This window comes from Centruroides vittatus, unplaced genomic scaffold, assembly GCF_030686945.1.
Source record: "Centruroides vittatus isolate TY-2023 unplaced genomic scaffold, ASM3068694v2 contig_392, whole genome shotgun sequence".
In the NCBI taxonomy this organism is placed as follows: Eukaryota; Metazoa; Arthropoda; class Arachnida; order Scorpiones; family Buthidae; genus Centruroides; species Centruroides vittatus.
Genome location: NW_027122208.1, coordinates 300,705 through 324,861, shown reverse-complemented (window position 1 = coordinate 324,861; position 24,157 = coordinate 300,705). Strand labels below are relative to the sequence as shown.

At 29.7% G+C, this 24,157-nt stretch overlaps 1 protein-coding gene across 3 annotated transcripts in view; it reads right to left on the bottom strand.

Moving 5' to 3' along the window:
* The window catches only part of LOC136975954 (CDK5 regulatory subunit-associated protein 2-like), a 35,369-nt gene extending 20,776 nt beyond the window's left edge, over positions 1-14,593 (bottom strand). The window contains exons 1-4 of one of the 3 annotated variants that reach the window (XM_067271133.1): positions 5,604-5,629; positions 5,264-5,469; positions 4,517-4,578; positions 4,235-4,296 (exon numbers count right to left, since the gene is read on the bottom strand). In XM_067271133.1, the coding sequence (XP_067127234.1) occupies positions 4,235-4,296; positions 4,517-4,578; positions 5,264-5,346 (207 nt within the window). In that variant the 5' untranslated portion in view covers positions 5,347-5,469; positions 5,604-5,629. Of the gene's footprint in view, positions 1-4,234; positions 4,297-4,516; positions 4,579-5,263; positions 5,510-5,603; positions 5,630-14,428 lie in introns of those variants that run through there. The other 2 variants (XM_067271135.1, XM_067271134.1) reach the window with 2 other exon arrangements.
* Between the last annotated feature and the right edge of the window lie 9,564 nt (positions 14,594-24,157).

The following is a 24,157-nucleotide window of genomic DNA, read 5'->3' as shown; positions in this document are numbered from 1 at the left end:
TATTATTATTATTATTTCATATTCTCATTTATTAATACCCAATTTTCGGATAGTCTAATTTTGACGTATTGATACTTTCTAATTTTAAACGACTTTCTATCTATCGAATAATAAAATAAAATAAAAAAACAGCATGAAGAGAAATTCCTATTCTGGCTTTGTTTAAATGAACTTATTGTTACAAGATCTAATAAATCTGTTAGTTAAATAACTGTTATTTGAATCTTTTAACAGAAAATGTTTTATTGTAAAAAGCTTTCCTTATTTTGTGCGCAACAATCATAGAAAACTACTTGTAATTGCTAATGAACAATTGATAAATCAAAGATATTTGCTTTTATATAATTCCCACCAATCACTCAGAATAAAAATGTTTAAAAGTACAACTTTTAAATATATAACTAGTAAAATACAAAAGCAGAAATAGAAATGAATAACCAGTACAGTGATAACTAGTAAAATACTATCAAAATATTAATAGATGAAGAATAACTAACCTTAGATTTGTGATAAATTAAATAAATTTTTGATTTATTTGTTTTAAATGATACTATCCGAATTTTTATGTAATATACTGTATATATGATTTATATCAATGTTAAATGTATGAATACATTATTACAGAGTTCTATATGTATTAGATATAAACTGTACAATATAAGAAGTTAAGCCTGTATAGTATAAGAAAATTCTTATTACTACTTTTTAACCAAATGTGTTCTTAACTAGTTCTACTGTCTTTATTTTAGTGTATAATTCTAAAAATACTAGTTGTAGAGAGTACAAAACAAATGTTTTTTTCATTATTGATTTACTGAACTCATTTGAATTTAAATTTTTCTTCTTTCTTCAAAGCTGAAGTACACTACAAGTTTCTCCCTTAAATATTGGTATGACTTGAATTATATTAGACCAGAGTGAATAAAAAAATATAAAAGTATTCATTTGAACTATTAATGAAAAATCATGCTCAATATTTAATGGATTATAAGCAATAATCCATGAAATATTGGATATGATCTCTTGTAATGATGATGAATTCTTTAGCACACATTCATCTACTTGACTCATCTCATTTCAATACATCTGCATATTATGTGTATATGGCAATTTAACAACAACATTCTTCATTATTTTAGAAAAGCAATTCTTGTCAATCCAGATTAAGTCAATAATTTCAGTAAGATGCTTTGTCAGTAAGCATAGTATTGCTTTTTCTAATATAACAATCATGTATATTTTCTATGTTCAGATTCATTTTCTAAATATAAGTAGAGCATCGATTATCCGAAACAATTCAGGACCGTGGTTGTTCGGATAACTGATCATTTACAAAAAAAATATATTAAACACAAAACTGTACTGTATATTATTTTGTATCTCATGTCTTACAAATACATATCTTACATAAAGTAGTACATTAAAGTAGGCCTACAGTTTAGGTTGGCAGGGAGGGAGAGAATGCTGCAAGATTACAGCACTAAGCAAATTTTTTTCGTTTTTTATTATTTCTGCAAGAAAAATCCTAAACTTTTGAAAATAATTAAAACAAACTAAACACAAATTTTTTCTAATTGTTGAATTCTTTATAGTGTTTACCATATTAATTTTTCATTTCTCTCGCACTTTTCAACTGGTTTCACATTGTTTACTTATAAACAATTCAGCTTACAGCTATGATTAATTTGTTTATTTTAAATACAGCAGAATACAGGGCGGTCACAAAGTCTTTTCCTGATTACAAACATTTATTTGACAAAAACTATGCTAGGTAGAAACATGCAGTTCATGACATAATTTAGGCCATTCCTAGCATTTTTTTCCTGTAATTTTTGTACCAATTGCCAGTAATCAAATGTATCCTTGCAGGAGCTAGTTCAATGTGATCTTCACATAATAAAATAAGCAATTATTTATTGTGACATCAAAACAATGCCAGACTGCAATTTTCGATCATGTTTTTAATTTATTTAAAGCATATGCTCTCCACCTCAAATTAGTAGTTGCTTGCCCCTGTACATCATACTTTCCTTTAACAATAGTCACGCCAGTCATCTATCTAACACCTTTCAAGGGAAAATTTTTGAATTGAAATAACATGACTTCCAATTTGCATCAAAAGTTCATATAGAGTTAATTGGAACCTCCTGCCCCTAAGGTTTCCATGTCTGGTCTTGGATTTCATCTATCTAATTCCATTCTTGAGATTAAGGAAAGACACACAGACAGACAACCGATTACAGTGGGAATTTATAGGTCTATAATTTTTTCAAATTGCCAATTACAATTTACCAAACTTCAAAAAAGAGTGTGGACAAGAACCATCAGATGTAAAAAAGCATTAAAGGTTAAAAAGTATATAAAGTTTAAAAAGACTGATAGCGTTAGTGACCTAAAATATTAACAAGACTGCCAGTCCCTCTAAACTTTGCAAACCATTTCTTAATGCTTTTCATATCTAGTTTTTCTTGTCCATATCCTTTCCTGAAGTTTTGCTAGATCATAATTGATGATTCTGTTTCCCAGTACCACAGATGACATTGAACTATCTCCTGTAAGTCATCACTCGGATACTAGCAATTGCAGTATTACATAGACTGCTGGCAGTCTGTGCAACATTAAAACAAACTAAACACAAAATTCAACACTCAAGGAACACTATTCAAATACAACACTCTAGGAATTAGCCTAAATTATGCCATAAACTGAACTATAAACTGTTTCTACCAAGCAAAATTTTGTATAATAAATGTTTATAGACAAGAAAGACAATGCCCACCCTGCATCCTAAATAGAGTAGACATAACATCTGATTAGCTATAATGTCACGTATGAAATTGAAATTCAGTTATTTTACCTAAACTTTGCATTTTGATCATTTTATATACTTCACAAATTTGCAATACTATTATAAACTTTAATATAGAGTTTAACAACTTATTTTTATGAAAAATTGAATCACTCAGATATTAATGTAGTTTAATATGGGTGTATTAAACCACATTAATGGAAAAAGATTCAAATGTACCCAATAGAAATTTAAAAATGAAGCAAGTTTTGATTTCATCTGCTTTAATTTATATTCATTTTTACAAATTATATGCACAGTTTTATCATAAAAATTATTTACATAACAATTTATTATTTATAACTTAGCAAGCTTAATTCTTATCATATCTTAATCAAATATTTGATATGCTGATAATGCCCACATGCTATATGTCCTAATTAGTAAATATTACAAATATTCTATTAGCAAATGATAAATTTTTGAATTGGATGCTAATTTACTACTTTTATAACAAAATCCATTCATATATTATCAATATAAGTGTTAATATACTCCTATAATAAAAAATATAGGATAAAATCTTGATAAAATATCTTAAATATCAGAAAAATAAAATAAAATTATAAATCAATAATATGAACATGTTTTTGTAAAGATGAAATGCATTTGTTGCTAAACTGAAACACTATTACTTCAAACAGCTGATGTTTGATATATATTTTCAATGTATTTATTGTATTTATTATTGGTAATATATTTATTAAATTATAATAAAATGTATTGTGAATAAGACATTTAACATATTTATGAAATTAAAATTAAATTTTAAAATATTTAACATATTTTTAAATTTAATTTTTATTTAATGGAAAAATATAATATTTCTGTATATATATTATGAATTCCGATTGAACACGTGTGTTCAATCGTATTACGTTTGTCTTCTATCATTTTTATATATTAAAACTTATTATTGAAATATAAATGGTAAATAATTTTTACAATAATATCGTAAAATAGAATAATTATGCCAATTATTCATATTTCTGTATTGCAAATCTAATCATTTATTGTATTTTCATTTAAAAAATAAGGATAATCCCAAAAATATAATTGTAATTTTTAATTTTTATAATAATTTTTTTAAATTTATTAAACAGGATAACTTGTTTCAGTAATAGTTATTTATATTTTCCAAATAGATAATATAATACAATATATCTTAAATTGTATTTAATTTACAATTTATTGACTGGAAAATGAATGATCAACATGATTTTTATTAGTGTGTTCTGAATCACCAAAATCTATATTATTTATGTATAAAATTTAATACATCTAACAATATTCAAACTTGAAAAAATGTCATATTGTTTCAAACTGTAATAGAACTGTGTTTAAGTTAAAAAAATAGTGTGGCATTTTTTACACTACAATAGTTACCTGTTCATATTCCTTCATTGTGCGAGCTCTTAATGGAGATATATAACCAGTCTTACATCCCACTACATAAAAATAATCAAAAAAAGATTACATTTAAATCAAGACTAAGTAAATTAATTATTTTAGTAAATATGGCAAATGTTTAAAATTACATGGCAGATGTAAGTTTGTAAACTTTAAAGGAGAAAAGTATCAAAATTCTACAGATACTATTTATGGAGTAGAAATTCTTTTTTTTCAAAGTGTTATCGCATCGACGATAAAACTTCGTCGATAACTCACCTCCGGATAATCCGTCGACACTGTCGGACGTAACTTCCATGGATACTTGAGAGTTATTAGCACTACGAAAACAAGATTAATATTTATTAAAGAATCGTCACTAAGATGCTAAATATTTTATAAATATATTTTAAATATTAAAACGCCAATTAGAAAACAACAAAACATAAAATATTCTTAAAGAAATGCATATCCGACTACGACGTTTCGGAGTATCAAAGCACGTTAATTAATCGGTAACTCTTCATTAAGACAATTATTAAAATCAAACAAGATTCGAAATTTAATGAATTAATAATCACCGAAGAGAGAAGAAAATCAACACAATTACTAATTAAATTTATCAGCATAGAAATTTATTAATCTCATTACTTATAATTTTATCATATAAATTAAACATTATTTTGTTATTATTATTTCTTAACACGACATTCAATTATATTAGTATACTAAATTGGCACTAATCCATAACCAAACACAATAAGTTAACCACCTGAATAAGATTACTCTTCAAACAATCTATAATTAGATTTGGCAATGAGTTATTATGTGCGCATTATAAACCTTAGTTTATGTCAATGGCTTCTGTGACAATACTTTTCATCTTAAGTTATCAAAATATATATAACACATTTTATTTTAAAATATGCATTTTTCAACAACAGACGTTTCAGAATCAATGCAGTGAAGTTTGATCAGTAATATTAAAAAATTTCCCTACATAAATTAATTTAAAAATAAAAATACCTTTGGAATATTAATCTATGTCCATTAAGACACCTGGGTGGGCTGACGCTCCTGGAGCATCGATGCCTAGTAAATCCAGACATAACTAAAAATTCGTACACGTGTTGGCTCCCATCTCAAAACATGTAACCTACGTTACTACATAGACCAGTCTGACAATAACTACTTTCCCAGTTTCCACACATGCGGGACGTAAGACGTTCCAGCTGTTGATTGGAAGAAAGGAGAAAATATCGGAAGAGCTCAGTGGGTTGTAAGTTACATCGCAAATACATCGTTTCTAAGGTACAGAGAATAGAAAAATACAAAAAATCTCCGCGAAAAGTATGACTCATCTCACCTCTAACGGGTCAATATGCCGGAAACGATAGATTAACCGCTTAATAGAGATAAAATCGCTAATCAAACGAAGGTAAAAACAGCCTAAAAAATACAAATAAACTTTTGCAATAATATATATATAATTTTTTCTTTCCTTAGCGATCGTCTCGAAGAACGTTCCCTGCTTCAATATAATCGATACACTGTATATTGAGAGCGTGTGTCCGTGATAAATCAATAAGATGCAATATAAATGCATTTAGGTTTTATATATTTATTTAAATCAACTTCTGCTGGATATTTTGTGGATAAAATGTACGATAGTGTGTTGCTAAGCGACCAATTAACGCGTAGATGATAAAATTGTACCGTAACGAACGATGAATATTAATGCCACCGGAATTATCGATTAGTTAATACAACTTCCATATTTCACGAAAAATTGTGAAGAAATTTTAGTGATATTTTAAAAATATATATATATTTTTTTATTTTCTTTTCTTGTCGTCCCACTTGTTTGGATGACACCTAGGGGGGTAGTATCCAGTAGGAAAACATCTGTTCTCAATAGGCATTCGCCCAGTTGGCAAATGCTTCTATTATTAAATACGAGATACGAAATCACTACCGAAATAACACGTTACGATACTCGGCTACTGAATAATTAATAATTGCTGTAATGATTTTATATAGTAATTTACCCACTTTGTTTTGAATTTAATCAATATCGTTATGGAAAAACGTCTATCCTCAGTTAAAATGTGACTGCAGAATTAGAAATTGTACGCTTTAAATTAGTGAATTTATTTATTTATTTACATGCCTTCTATCTCTCTTCACTGTTTATATACATAAATATAAAAACTACGAAGAGAAAGTTTCGTTAATATCTCCATCTATCAAAATCTATCAAACGTGTATTGCAAGAAAGACGAACTTCGGGTGAAAGTTATATTATAAAAAAATTAATATAACTTTTAATCATTTTAATGAATAGTTTATTCGTAAACTGTCAAGAAAAATTTATTTTATATGTAATCAATCAATCTTTTTGTACTTAATAAACATCAAATTCAATAAAATTAATTTATGTCCAGGATTAATTTGACAACTTTCAAAAATAAATGATTTTCAAGTGTTTATTATTATGTCATAAATAAAAATACTCTAACAATTTTTATAAAAACATATTCCTTTAAAATCACATTTTGGGCATCTTATTTGGAAATATCTTCTTTCCATTATTCGGAAACATATGCTATATTTCTATTATCAGAACCCAGAGAGAAACTTTGGACTCCTTGCAATGTATTGCAAACAAATACTACACACAAAAGCTTGGTGATATTATTATGAAAAGGCTCTACTCTATTTGTTAAACCCCTATGTATTGTCTAACGACAATAAACCACCGAAGGCTTTGGACGGCAATAGATCCGTGGGGAGCCAAAAGAATTCACAAAATAGAAAAATACTGAAGGTTCTCTCTTACAAAATGGATATTTAAGATTAAATTTAAAATTTATAAGCTTTAAATGAGAGCATAAAAATATTACCTTAATTTGGTAATCACATGTTACTTTATAATAAATTGATCTGGTAGTTTGTTTTACTTATTTAATTACATTAGGCTATTTATTATTTAATATCTACTTATCTTAAATTCATTATACTGTATAATTGATTAGAATTCAAAAATTTATTACATAATTTGGAAATTGAAGTTGAATACTGTACTAATTTCACATGGGAAAATATATTAAAAGCATAATTTTGATAATCAGATTTTAAAGACCATTGCAATCACATAAATGCACGAAAGTCAAACCGTTATATATTTTTAGGCAGTAAACCGACGACGTTCGATGATTATTTTCATAAAATTTTCGTATCTTTCGGAATTTCATTAAGACAAAAAGCATAATTTATATTTTTATAATAGTTTATTAAATGACGATAAAACTAATTTTGATTTTTATTATTATTAAAATTACTATTTTATGATTTTATGAATAACTTTAGTTCTCTCTCGAGTCCAATTTTCTACGTAGAAGGTTGCACGTGCCTTTTCCTCTGTCTCTAGTTTATTTAAAATCATTCAATATCATCATCATCTAAATTACATTCACTATGGAATATAAAATTTTCTTCTTAATACATATATAAATAATAATAAATAAAAACCTAATATAAAAAAATAGTTTTTCATATTAGGTTAATGAATTATATTAAATTTTGAAATAATAATTAATTATACAATATTTCAAAAAGTAAGAGAGTTTAAAAAATTTGAAGCAATTTCAATTCACTATAATCACTATCAGTGAAGAACACATTATTACAAATTAACAAAAACTATTTCATATATTATTTTACAGCATTAATTTAGTGATGTTTTTCGAGTCTGAAAATGAATTCTCGGTAACTTTTATAAAATGCCGAACTTATTATTTTATCTCAATTTTACACATTTTGAATTAGTTATATCTATTTATTCAACCTTTGACAAATATCATTAAAGCCATATGAAAACACAAAATGTCAACTCTCTGTTGGAACTATTCTCTTGAATTAGTGAATAATCCAACTTTTTAAGAAAATTAAAGTTTATAAATAAAATCATATTTACATCATGTAACTGCAGAATAAAAAATATCCTAGTAATAGTAAAAATTATAATAAATATATACTCCAAGTAAATGTCTTATTTTGTTTTTAATTTCACTATTAAAATTTTATATTTATTTTTAAATTATAAAATTATTTTTTTATTATAAATGTGCATACATATGTGGAACACTGTAATAAACATTTATGTGGATATAAACATATATATATTATAATACATTCATATAATACATATCTAATCATAATCCACAAACTTTTATCTATGGAGAGCAGCAAAATCTGCAGTGTATTGAAATCCTCCACATACGCTGGATGACTTGAAAGCAGCAATAATAACATTCATTCATTCAAGCAAGCGACTGATAGCAGTGTTTAGAAACAAAATAAGAAGGATCCAAGCCTATATTGATGCTAACGGGGGTCACTTTCAACCTTGTTTACAATTATCATTCATATTTACCTCCTGTATTCTATATTGAAACGTGTCTGTTAATAAATATATTAAGTGCAGCGACTTTCCGAACACCCCGTATATAAAATATTAATAAAAAATTCTGTAGCCAAGTATTTTATCTTTTAATTTTCGACTTATAATTCGTTAAGATACTATTCATCAATTAATAGCTCTTCACTTACATATGATGATAAAAAGTAAGTTAAATATAACAATGATATTAAAATTTCTCATGTTTACATTTATATAATCAAATTTTAAAAAGTTTATTTTAATACAAGAACACTTAAATTTAAGAAATTCTATAACATAATTATAACTGTTAAAATCTGCTTAACAGATTATCATTCAGATCCTTAAGTGTATCAAGAAAATTGTTCATTGTATTATTATTAATGTAAATGCATGAATGAATATATATACACATACACACATACAACGTGTTATCATTGTTCACATAGTAAATGAACAAAACTTAAACAATACCTTAATTTTGTAAAATGTTCTGTGATATAATTTCTCTGACAAACATCTAATGAACTGCATGGTATAAAACAACAGTATACATTATATATGAAGTCTGTACTTCATTATGACACAATCTTAGTAAACTGATTTCTATTTTCTGTTAAACAGGCTAGAAAGAACTCTATTTGGAAGAACAAGCAGTTTGACTACACAAATAATGAAAATATAAGTACACTACATACAGCTTATTTTTATATGTTGTAAATTTAAATCCATTAAATGATAAATAATATTCATAAAAAATTTAGTAAACTATTTTATAAGAAATGACTCAGTTCATTTATCCTACAATATTGTATACATGTTTATATCAAATCATTTAATACATAATACAGTCTTTAATAAATTTAACATTAACATTACATTATTAATTATTATTTTAACATTAAACTAAATACTTAAAAATTTACTTTCTTCTATTTTAATTATATTAATTTATAATTAACATATGGTTCTTAAAACAATTTCAATAATATACTTTATATATTATATCTATTATTTACAACAGTGATGCAAAGCTTTTCAATTGGCAAACCAAATTGCATATAATTCTAAGTAGACAATGTACATATGTTCTGTATATTCCATATAGGGGCTGTCCATAAATTATATAACACAGATATAAGTTGGTGGGTATGCTAGTAATTATTACGACGACTTATAAGAGGATAGGGAAGTATACAAAACTGGCACATAATGCTAAGGTATTATGTAGCATTTTTGTTACCAAGTGTGTCAACCCTTGGCTAACAGAATGCTTCATTTTTGTTTCTGAAGTGTAGCATAGCAAACTACTGTTTATTTCAATGCTTTGTATGATATATAGGTAATTAATAAAATAACAATGTGCAGTACTCCATACTTTGTATTATTCCTTACTATAATTCAGGGGATTGGTTCAAGTTATGCATTACAGAATTTTTGGGATGAGTATGTGCAGCAGGAGTTACAATGGTGTGGGATGGTAGTTGTAAATTATAAAAATAATATTACATAATTTCTGGCCAATCCCATATAACCTATTTTTATCATTTATAAGTAGCATATTAATATGTTTGCAGGCTAGATTTGGCTCAGGGACTGTAATTTAGGCACTACTGACTTACAGCATATATATATATAAACCTAGCCTACAAAATACCTTTTTATTATTTCTGATAGAACAAATATTTTAAAAAGTCTGCATGTCTTTAATGGAAATAAAAAAAATACAGGGACTATCAATATCAGTTATATGATTATCACTGTACAATTAACTATGTGTACTGCAATGAAATACACAAAATATTGATTACAATACATTCAAATGACCATCATTACTCAATTGATTACTACAGAATCAAATGAAATTTTAAAATATATGCAATTCCCAGAAAAATCAATCTGAAATCTATAAGTATAATCATAATTTATACATATATCATTTTTATTTCTTATAGTATAAATTCTCTTAACAAACATTCATTGTACAAATTATTATTAAAATAAATTTTTTACTCCTGTTTGCTTACGCTTGATGAAATTACTCTATATATTTTTTAAATAATTTAATGTTGCACAGGTGTTATCATGAAGCACATTTAAAATGCTACATTTTTAAAATTATTACAAACTTCAATCCATTTTACATAAATGTATATAGGATATTTCTAAATTTTATTCTTAGTATATTATATTATTACTACAATTATTGGTTAAAAAAGCATCAGTTTACACATATCTTACACAATTGTCTGGCAATTTTAACTAAGAATTCCATCTATTATTTTGTTTTTCGAGTTTCATGTTACCTTATTATTGTTTTTTTTTTGTATGCATTTGTATTTTATCTTTTATTTATTTATGCAAGTTTTAAATAAAAGATAAAATCTTTATGAGAATATTTAGATATGTTAACTACATTTTTTTATTATACATAAATGATCATTTTGCAGTCTCAGTTCTATTGAAGTTTGAAATTCAAGAAAAATACCTCTCAATCTCTTTACAGCCTGCAATTTGGAGTGCACACTTTCATTATATTAGAGTTGCAAGAGAATGTTGAATATTGTATATCATTCTAGAGACCATGCAGAAAAAATAGAATGGCTTGTAATTAACCATCCTACTTTCTCTGCATAATCTCTACAACTAATCACAACAAATAATAATATAGTGAATCAGTAAACAGCAAAACTGTAGAGTTGATACACAAAACAACCAACCTCAGCTCTTTAAACTTTAAATATTAATATATATTAAATAATGGTAAGTGTACTAAAATAATATGTGATGCCATAAGAATTTCATAATCACCAAATGAATCATCAGGCTACTTTACTGACTTATAATTATTGAATTGATAAAAGTCTCTTTAAACCAAACAATTGCTTTAAACGGTAGGCTTTCTTACAGCTTATAAACTGTAAGAAAGTCTACCGTTTAAAGCAATTGTTTGGTTTAAAGAGACTTTTATCAATTCAACATATTGTGCAGCTGTCATTACAAAATTCAATACTTATAATTATATTTAAGCATAAATCTATAGTTTATATTTATGTTGAAGTTGAAACAGAGTTGGTATATTAAATTTACGAACTCTGTAGCCATGATAAATATGAAGTGATCCTGAATTGTATGTCTGCTATAAGTTCACATTTCAAGAAATTAATATGCATATTAACGTCTAACTTTCATATTTTATTTATAATCTGTAATTTAGTATAAACTATAATTACTGTATTGAACTTTTATTTATGAAAACTATAATTACTTCAAAATTTAAAATATACAATTCTTTATGTCAGAACATATGTAATAAAATTGTGAGGTTAGCCGACTGGAGGGCTGTCTCGATAACCAAGCAATCAACACATTTGTGTTGTGTGGAAATGGAAAGACTCACCAAGACAGGTTTTCCATCTTAAAACCATTTAATAAAAATAGAAGTTTCTTACAACTTTCTTCAAAGCTTGGACAAAACCTAACTCTGGAAGAAAGTTTTTTTTTTCTTTTTAGTTGAGTGTCCAACATTCGGTCTGAAGTTCTCTTGGTCCCTCGACGACGTACATTTCGGTGGATGGCCTCGGAGCGTGCGGCACAGTTTCAAATCAAAAAATCGGGGGAAGGATGAATCTAGTAGAAACACGACGTCTCCAGGAGCGATGGTTAGTTTCAGGTGTCGACTAGTTGGTCCACGTTGGTCTACACGGTGGCAAATATTGATGGCGAGCATCAACAACCAAAAACCAAGAACCCCGAATGTCCTTAAAACGTGCAGTTTTATTGGTTTTTCATCCAAAGTCGCCTCCCCATTGGTCTCTCGTCGTCACTTGGTGACAATTCGAAACCCGATGGAGGATGTGGGAGAGGTCAACATCACAACCAAATGTAACTCCTCTGCAGCCGCGTTTTGCTCAACTTTAGTTTTTTCTATCATTTAAACAGTTTTATAAAAACTTCTATTGTTCAATCGAGACATTCAATTCCTCCTATTTGCATCCAAAAAGGAGATTTTTAATTTCTCGATTAATACCCCACATTCAGACCTCCCAGTCGACCCCGTTCGGGTCCTCACAAAATGTATTAGTTATAATTTTTGGATGAATAATAAATTTTCTAAAGAATATATAGTATTAAAATATAGTACAGTATTAACTGAAGTATTATTTTTTGGTAAACATATTTATTATTATTTACATGCAGTTCACACTCTTTGATTATAACAATATAAATCAAACCGGTTAATGTTACCTTAGGTAGCCGAAGATGGTGGCTCATCTCTAATTCCAGCAAGGAGACAGTGGGACGCACGTTCTAACCTAACCGAACCTATTCTAATAATTTGGTTGCTAATAATTATGGTAATTTATTAGAATAGGTTAGGTTAGGTTAGAATATGCGTTCCACTGTTTCCTTGCTGGAATTAGGGACGATCCGCCATCTTGGCTACCTAACGTAACATTAACCATAAAACCAAGAAAAAAATTCCCAAACATCAAGAACGTTCCTTAAGAATAGAAAAATTTTTGAGGGATACTATAGATTACCACCTATGGAATTTTGGGACTGAGTATATTTCTGAACTGAGCAGACCGAGACAAGTTAAAGGATACCCTACTTTTGGACCAGAGATAAAAAATAAAAAAGTTATCATACTTTTTTCCAGCAATCGCGCGATGATAGGGAGTTGCGTCGCTCTCTCCGCTAAGTCTGCCTCGCTATCGCAATCGGGAGTCGCGTCGCTTGCCGTTAAAATTGCCTTTAGTAGACATTCCCCCCCCTTTTTTTACTTTGTTCAAGAACTACCGTGAATCAATAACTAGTGACGTTTAGCACATGGCGGCCTGCCGGCGGCTCCCCTCCGGGAGGTCAGTCGGGAGCACGAACAGTGGGAACGGCCGCCATGTTTGCTGCCATAAGTAACATTAACCGAAATGGCAATCGCGCAATGATCGGAAGTCGCGTTGCTCTCTCCGCTCTCGTATCGCGTGTTTAACCCTCCTGGAGATGACCGTAGTCCGACGTCATGGTTTGCAGACTTTACCGCAAGATGGCAGTACTAGCAACTATGGTGCCGTCTTCACGAGAGCATTAAAAAAGTATGATAACTTTTTTATTTTTCGTCTCCGGTCCAAAAATAGAGTATCGTTGAACTTGTCTCGGTCCCCTGAGTTCAAATATGTAATCAAAGTCCTGAAATTCCATAGGTGGTAATCTATAGTACACCCAAATTTTTAATCAATGTTTTTATCAGTGCCAACCGAAGAAGAACTATACTTGAAATACTGTACATCTTGACAACAAAGAAAATGCTGTAAAGTCAAATGTTTCTAAATGCACTATAACATGTTTATAAACAAAAGAAGTATGTAAATCATCATTTATCTCCCTTCTTCAAGCAAACAATACAATAATTTTAAACATCAACTCACAAAATATGTATTATAATAACAAATTATCAATTTTAGCCAGAAATATAATGTGTATTGTTCATTAACCTACCAATTTTGCATATTATTCATAATTTTTCTATTTTTCTGAAAACACTCTACACATTCTCTTTTCTATGTGAATTGTAACATACATCTGAGATTCAGATGTGCTTTATATATACAAGCACATAACATCTTATTTTATATACTATACATCCTTAATGTAGTATTCATATAATCTCTAATATTAATATCTAATTACCATACCATTTGAGTTTCTTAATAGTTTAAGATTGTTCAAACATTAACAATCATATTCACCTAAACTCCATATTTATAGGAGGTAAAGTTCTGTCTTCGATTTCAGTCAAATCCATTCCGAATTATAAGATGAATTACAATTCGAAGGATACAAACCGTTCCAAACTTTCCGCCATAACGGCTGTCAACAATACGTCATAACACCTGCCAGTGGTAGGTGGAGTCTAGTTTAAATTTTATTTTACGTCACTTCCGACGCGGAAAACGAAATCAATTTTTAATAGACATCATTACACCGATATTTATTGTAATAGTTAATAATTCAAATTTTAAATTATAACAAATTAAAAAGTTTGTTTTGTATATATTAAATGAATAATTAATATATATAAATAAAAAATATATATATATATAATTTAAATTTGAATTTAACGATGATATTAATAAGAATAAAACGTATAAATTTTATCTATAAAATCAAAGTAAAATTTACTGAAAAAATTTTTAATTCTTATGGTTAAAATTTATTCGCTATTAAAGTAGAGTTCGTTCACGAAAAATTCTTGGTGTTTTTAGACTGGTTGGAATGACGGCCGGATGACCGATCGGGTTTTTTTTTTTTTTTTAACTTTTTTCGCCCTGTGGGCACTAAGAGAGCCTCTTTTAGTAGGCCCATTATGGGTTCGGTTAGGCCCACAATGGAGCGACCGGGTGGTGAGGGAGGGGTCCGACATATCCGACCGTCCACCCCCGAAAAATTCCTGGGGATTATTCGACCCGTTAGGATTCGATCCCGGGTCCCCCAGAGCGGTAGGCTGCCACCTTGACCGCTCGGCCATCCGGCCGTCATGACCGATCGGTTAAGGTGACAGCCTAGCAGGATCTAGACCGAACGGGTCGAAAAATCTCCAGAAATTTTTCGCAGGGTGGTCCGATCGGATATGTCGGCACCCATCCCTCACCACCCTGTCGCCCCATTGTAGGCCTGGCCGAACCCATAATGGATTTGCTAAAAAAAAGGGCCCTCTTAGTGCCCACAGGGCAGAAAAGAGATATATAATATATATATATATATATAATACTGGCGGATTCGATCACGAGTCTTCTAGACAGGAAGGACCGCCCCGGCCATTTGTCATTCTGATTTCACTCAGTCAAATGACCTCAAATAAGATACAAGTTTACCACTGTCGTTTAACCGAATTCGAATTCTATCCTGACCTTTATAATCTATCATTAGTACAAATTGGGATGTCATATTCGTTAATGCTGGCCAATTCTTGTAACCCAGGAATGTCATAGAGTGTTATGTGCTATAGTTTATTTGAATGAAATCTAAACGAAGCACATTATCCATTGCAAAACCGAAGCAACATCACGAAAGGAAAATACTTTCAGAGATCAGTAATGCAAGTCATGTTAATGAAGCGTTCAACTGCATTAATTCGTTATAGCTGAAAATTCAAACGTTAAACGTGACCAATTAATTCAACGTTTCGTATTTAAAATCATAAATAATAGAAATGTTTTATCAAGAGCTACATACATAAAATATTTAGAGTATCCTCGGAATTTGATAAATGATAGACTACCATTTATCGTTAATTTGGAATGCATAAACATTTTTATCTATACGTAAGGAAAAGTGCCAGTGATTTGTGTGGGTACAGTACTTTGAAGTTGTTGCAAAACTGACTGACAATATGACTGAATGTGCAGACGACAAAAAATCTCTGATCGTTCTCCGCACATGTTAAAGTTTATAAATTACTTCGATTATTCTAACAGATATTTTAATGAGACGTATAGTTGCCAACTATTCGGAACTTTCCGAACTGTACGAAGTTTTAGTTACTTTTTAGAAATTGTTCGGAAATGTTTTGACAAATGAACGAAAGAGTTGTGTTTTTGTTTTAGCTCGTTCCTCTTCCTCGTGAGAAGTTGGCATCCTTAATCGTAATCCGAATTATTTTTATTGCCGCTAGGTTTAAATTTTATATATATATAAATTTTTGCCTCTTAATGGTTAAAATAGGCACTAAAAAGACCTGTTTTAACCATACCCAATATGAGTTTGACTAGGGATGCAGTACGAAATTAGAAATAGAGACATTTGTGAGTTAGCATTGTGATAAAATTTGAAGGATACGTATCGTTAGATAGGAAGTAGCTACTCTGGAAAATAAATGAATAATTTTAATTAAATTGATTTTATTCAATTTATCAATTATTGAACATTTTTTACTATTGTTATTGTGTTATATATATTTCAACTAAGTTTTTCTTAGTAAATCCGACTCTCTTATTGTGGATATGATCGAATCCAGGATGGACACAATTATGGACACAATTAAATATAAAAGTCCTCTTAGTGCCCAAAGAGCAAAAAGAGCAAAGGAAAAACGAGCTAAACTATGGATAGGTGTGAACGTTGTTTGATCTGTCGTCAATGATTGCACGAAACTATCGGTAGTTTTGAAGCCATGGCACAGAGCCACGAAATATGACATGTGCGCCTAAGATTACTAAAGGCGTACGTATAAGACTGGATGACATGGCGAGGACGATAAACGATACTTATCAATTTTATTTAGCATAATCACCCTCTCCGTACACGCCTGTTTCGATGTTCTTCCAATTTTAACATCTTGAACATAAAAAAGTTGTCTATAAAATAGATTCCGAAATTTCTCAATGTAGACCAGAAGCGAATTGCATAATCGCTTCCCTGGCTATTTTGGCGCGGTTAATGACGTCCATAAAACGTTTCCGCCATTAAGATCCAAAGAGTGACGTCATAGAGGATGGCTTCGGCTGAAAAAGCTGCATGTTCACAAATCGATCGTAAGAATCGTGGTTTCCATGTTTTGGGATAAGAACGGTATCATTTTGATAAAGTATATGCCAAAGACCAGGAGATCAACACGGGAAACTGAGACGAGAAATGTTCTTTCTGTAAGATAACGCGGCCTCTCCATATCTCTCACCAAACTACACAGAAAATCAAAGTTTTGGGATTCCAATTGTTGAATCATCCAGCTTATTCTCCGCTCTTTCGGATTGTCGTTCGTTCCTAGTGTTGAAAAAAACGTTTGAAGAAACGAGATTTGTTTTTGATTAAGAGTTTCTTGTTGTCTCAGAAGTTCAGTTTGTGGACCAACTTGTAAAGTTCTTTTTACGGGGTGTTGTAACAAGTGTATGTAGAGTTCCTAACAGCACAAATATGTTGAGCCAGTGTTAGTTGAATATTGAATTACAAAATTACTGAAACAATATTTCAGGGTTATTTCCACTTTGTTTTCAAATATTCCTCCAATATTGAAACGTTAACCTTTTGAGTTTTTATATCATTATTGTACAGCAACATTAGTACAATATTTTGTACTGATCTTCCTTAATTAAGTAACAAGTACAGTTTTATATTGTTTCTCTTATGTTTTTTTCTTATAAAGTACATTTCGAGCGAATATCAACTGCTCTTCTATTGTAGCATCAGATCACGAGTTATGATATTAGCTAAGATATGAGCAATAGTCACGTTTTCATTTACTTTTACGGAGGTGAGAAGCATAGAGGAAACATTGACGTCGATTCCATAGAACACTATCCAGTCGTATTTAAATGCAAAGTTGAATGAAGCTACGAGAAGGAATTGGACAAAGCGGTATCAATCAATATTTTTGTGTTTTTTAATCCTCTTAATAAAAAATAAATTTTGTTTTATTTATGTATTTTTGTATAGACTTGTTTCATCATATTTTACAGATATCAATATTTGCGAACCTTAAAAACTCTCTCAAATGAAGAAAGAAATTCTTAGTAGAATAATCTATAACAATACGAGCGATTATTTATTGTGACATCGTCACAATTCCAGGCTGCAATTTTTAATTTATTTAATTTAAAATATATGCTCTCCACTTCAAATTAGTAGTGGCTTGCTCCCGTACTGTACATACATCATACTTTTCCTTTAACAATGAACTCCATTGTTAAAGAGTTAATAGATGTCGTGCCGATCATCTATTAGCCAAGTGAGTACTTCTACGAATGCCTCCATTTTACACCCTTTTTTTTTTTTACTCTTTCCGCCCTGTGGGCACTAAGAGGGCCTCTTTTAGTAGGCCCATTATGAGTTCGGCCAGGCCCACAATGGAGCGACCGGGTGGTGAGGGACGGGGCCCGACATATCCGAACGGACTACCCCCCGAAAAATTCCTGTGGATTATTCGACCCGTTCGGATTCGATCCCGGGTCCCCCAGCGCGGTAGGCTGCCACCTTTGCCGCTCGGCCATCCGGCCGTCCCATTTTACACCCTGTACTGTTTACTGCTATGTCTTACTATACCTCGTATACCTCACTGCCATTTCCCCATCTATTCAGATTTTAAAGGATGCCAATGACCGAATGAATGAAACATTGAACCGGTGCCGTTACTATACCTTCACAATGTCCGGTTCGAGCGAATTTCCTTCAACTCCCGCCGAACTCCGCCAGCAAAGAAATCCGCAGAAATCCACGTAAACCCTGAAATATCTAAATTACTTCGTTTTGTACCCAATTGAATACACTTTTTATAGTTTTATGTAGAGTTTTTTCTCTAATTTTATTTATTTATTTTGAATCAGAATTTTTCCTTTATTTATTTCCCCACAAGATTTAAATTTTTCTCAATTGCCGTTATGCTCATTTCCCGTTATGTGGCATCTGCAGTTCGCGCCTCATAAACGTGTTTTCACATATCTAACGCCTAAATAGGAGCCACTTTTGCCATAGAAATGTCCTGCCGGAAGAACGTTTCAATGGTAAAAGTCCCTAGATAGATCGCCCAAGTGTTGTGTTGCCTTGCTCAATCCAGATTTTAAACAAAAAATCTTTTTGAAATTATTTTCCTTATATTTTACGCCAACTAATTTTCCTAGAAAATCAATAAACTTTTTTAATGAAATAGGAAATTCGTGTTTGAAAAGCGGGTATGAATATTGTTTTAGCTTGTCAGACATCAGTTACGTTATCCAATATCGTTTCTTATTAGTTTTAAATATTATTTTTAATACTGTTGTATCTTATTTCTCCAGCATGAATATGGATAGTTAAACCTCGATATACTGCCTTTATGAACAAAGCCATCCTCGTAAAGTGTCAATTGATACTTATGAACGGATCTTCTACACAAGTACTAGAGAACCTTCCAGTAACTGTAAATACAGTATACGATTTTGCATTGCAAACATAATTGTTATCACCAATAGTTAAATAGCTTTCAAACCTTCAAGTTATACATTTTATTAGTATAATTTTAATTGCTTAAACTACTCCGGTTTTAGCGCCACACTCAATCCCTGAAGCCAGCAAATGGTAGCGCTAAATCGAAGTTTGATCATATGTATATTGCTAATATCGTTATGAAAACAATTTATTAACTATAAAATTTATAATAAAATGTATAGTATCGAATTGTAAACGTTCATAGATAATAATATTCTAAAAGTTGACATGTAAATTCAATTGATATATGAAATTAAAGTTTCTTAAAGGGAATTTTGATGGCAGCACTCATCATCAAGGATTTTAGTGATAAACTAATTCAGTGCTCATCATTAAACTTTACTGGCATATAATATTAATTCGTAACATCACATAATAACATTCATAATAGCATAATAAACATTATTACATAATTCTTAACATAATAATATATTAATAATGCAATTCCTTTCAATTATCAGGAACATAATCTAGAGATCTTCGTCAACACACGAAAATGCTATTGGGAAGTTCCATTAAAACATAGTCGAGAAAATTCAATTGGCAAATTTGATTTGGTATTTTGTCCGCGTGTAAAGTGTATTTTTATGCTCTCTAAATGGCCCTAGGTGGGTCGCAAATTTTCATTTTAATATGTTTGGAATTAGTTTTTTTCAAAAAACAACATGTCATTTTATTGGTGCGTAAGACAGTGCATATAATAATTAATTAATAAAAAATTAGAACGTGTAGCATTATATGCCCAGAAATCAAACTCTCCATGTAACTAGAAATTACTACGTCATCTGTCGATTGTGGCGCCGCGAAACTAGGTCATATATACGTAACATTACGTTAGATTTTGAGTAAATTAATTTACTTTCAAATACAGTAATTGCATAACAATGTTTATAGTTCATGAAACTTTAAATGCACCAAAACAAAAAGAGTTTCTAAATTAACCGAAATTTCGTTTATCCGATATAACTCTGGTCCCATCAAGTTCGGATAATCGAGTGTCTACTGTAATAGAAAAAACGTTTAAAAAGAGGACATGTCTAGGAAAGATAGGACGAACAAGGATCGTCCATAAATTACGTAACGCTATATTTATACTTTTTAACTATCATCCCACGCTCCGTAAAGCAGCCGTACGTACCTAATCTTAAAATTACGTAATGCATATCCTGGACCAATCCACTTTATTATACTAAGGAATAATACAGAGCACGAGGTACGTATTTTACATTACATTATTTTACTAATTACACGTATAATGTACAGTACAAAGCAGTGACATAAACAATTCGGGTCGCTATGCAACACTTCAGAAACAAAAATGAATCATTCTGTTACCCGAGGGTTGAGACCATAGCATTAAGTAACGTTTTTGCAAACACCCTCACTCTCTTGTAACGCATCGTAACATGGGGTGACGATCTCCTTATTACGATGCGTCACAAGAGAGTGAGGTTTACAAGAACCTCGAGTATAAAGTCTATGCTGTATTTTTTGGACTCACATTATTCCTTATTAATTTTTACACTTATAGAAGAAAGTATAAAATTTCTAAAGTATTTATTATTTTGTTTCCTACTTAAGATATTAATAAATTAATATACTCATATTATCTATGTAGTGTATAAGTCGAGCCTTCAATAATGGTCACTCTAAACGGCGGACATTTGTTCAGAAAAGTTTCTTTTGAAATACAGACAAAATAACGACTTTCTACAGCCAAACCCCTAAATAACGGCCACGTTATTCAGGGGTTTGACTATATAATATTACGTGCATTTAGCATTAAACACAATTTTATGTATTAATTACACGTAGCACAGATAGCTACTGCTGTGCGCAAGAACTGTATTTTCAACTCCAATTTTACATTTTTAAAATTATGTTTACAAAATTTAAAATTTATTAATGCATTATTTTCAAATATATATATATATATATTTATTTATTTATTTATATTATCAAAATAAATAATAATAATTTTAAAAAAACAATTAAAATATTCAATTTGTATCCACGACATCCTACCGCCATCTCGTACAAAAAGTTGAAACTAATTAATTTTCCAAATTTTTACACACGCACAATGTTCAAATAAAAATTAATCTTAATTATCTTTTTATATATAAAAAAATAATAAAGATAATTATATATAAAATCGATTAGAATTTTTTAAAAACAAATTAAATTTTCTCGTTTTTAAATGCGTGCGCCGTATATTTATATATAGTTAGTTTAAGTTCTGCGTGTGGTTCTGTATAGGAAAGAGAAAAATAAATAAATAAATAAATAAACGTAATTTTTGTAAGTAGAAACTCTAATATATTTTTGTTTAGATAATCGTATTTAGGTAGTTCGATAAGTCAATTCTTAGCTGTTTACAAAAATTCATTAGAGTGATTGCTTTCTGATTGGATACGTCAATTAGGTTTACTGTACTTTAGTACAGTGTATCTACATTGAGTTTACATACAAATACGCAATGGTGGAAGGGTCCTTTTATTTTTATAGCTATCTCTTGTGGATAAATGAACAAAAATAAAAAAAAGGAAAAAGATCAATATACTAGATAGCAATCTTTATAATGGAAGGAAAACCAAATATAAAAATGGCGTCGAAGTGACGTCATAATGAAATCAACAACGATAAAAATCGTCTCGTCCAATCAACTAAGAAGTAAACAGGAACATCACAAATAAAAAAGTTCTGTTTGGTGGTTTATACACTATACACAAATAAAATACATTATTACAGTTATATACTAGAATAAAAAAAATTTGAATATAAATGATCTGATTAAAACTAAAGAAAATTTATTTACATTTTTTCAAGAATTTTTTGGTTTTTTTCTTTTATTTTACAATACTAGAAAACGTTTTCTCTCTAATGCATAATATATATATTTATTATTATCCGCATAACATTGCTGAGCCTTGGAGATGTCTTTAAAAACTCTTTATTTTATTTATGTTTTCGTATATAGAATGCATTGCCTGCAAATGTCTATGCATGAAGTCGGCAGATAGAAACAATTTCAGTGAATTTCCATTAGCTTTAGATGGGTGAATACTGTTGTTGATCCAATCTCTTCGCTCGTTTTCTCTACAACATCTGCATTATGCAAGTTCACATGCCCATACAGTTAAACAGGAGGCGATATATAGAGAGGGGGAGGTAAAAAAAGTAAGAAAAAATACAACAAAACTTGCTACAAATGTTGGGTGCGACAACCTCTGTATTTGCCACTGACAAAATATATTGCCTCCTTTAAAATAAAAGATCGAAATATGTTTATAAATATTTTACCAACCTACAAAACAATTACGAATATGCATATCATTCTTTATTTTTTTTATTTTTATTTTTTTATGAAGAAGATTTTTCCTTAATGTAAATACTAGTCCTATACTAGATTTAATATTTTGTAGTCTTTCTTTAAAGAAAAAAATTTACTTTATAGACCTAACTGTAGTATATTCGGGTAACGTTCTCGTGAATAAACGACGTTAGTAATATTTTTTAATGTTTAAAAATAATTTTGAAGCTGTTATTTCATAAATTGTTTTAATATCTAAAATTGAATAGAAGTGTTTCTTTCTGTGACAAGTTTTTAATATCTTTCAAAAATTCCGCTTTTATGGAGCTTAGGTGAAATATTTTTTTTCTTCCTCCCTCCTCCCGTAGCTATAGTTTATACATAAATTTCTTGTAAAGTTATTTTCAAAAACCACCGGATAGAAAGGAATTTGTCGGCGGATAAAATGACAGTTTGATTCAATTTTTTGTTTGTTTATTTACTTTTTAATTACGGGTCTATGGAATATTAAATTCGCGTTACATCCCTCCTTATATTTACTAAGAAAAATCGTTATCAAAAATCCCACATATTTAGAAAAGTAACCCGATCTACGCCAGCCAAGTTTATCTTCGAAGACAAGGAGAATGAGATTTATAATTAAATTAAGCAATTTATGGCATACGACCGAGATATATTGCGTTATAGATTGTATATCAATAGCTTTATAAACGGGTCTGGTTTGTCTGTCCTTTACCGGGGTCAAAATGTTAATTAATCAAACCAATAAAGTCTAGCCCTATATATCATTGATGACGGTAACTTCTCGAGAACACTTTTTGAAACTTTAAAACCTCCCCTAAATTAAATCTCCAGTTTCTCGTTTCGCTTTCAATCTGACTTTTCGCAAATTTCAACTCGGATCGGCATTTTAACGATAATTAATACTCCCTTAGCCAAGATATCCTCGTATTAAATAATTTAAAAAGAAACAAAACGTAATTTTTAAATAACGAAAAAAAATCAAATTTAATTTATTTACACGCGTGTTGTTATTAATCAAAATAAGTCGTATTCTTTTTTTTTAATTTTTAAATGATTAAAAATTCCTTTGTGCATTTTAAAAACAGTTTAATTTAGAAACATTAATTTAACCGTCGCCAATAACGTGTTGTTAAAATTAGTGTTGGATAAATTGAACATTTTTGAGACAGAATAGCATCTTGAT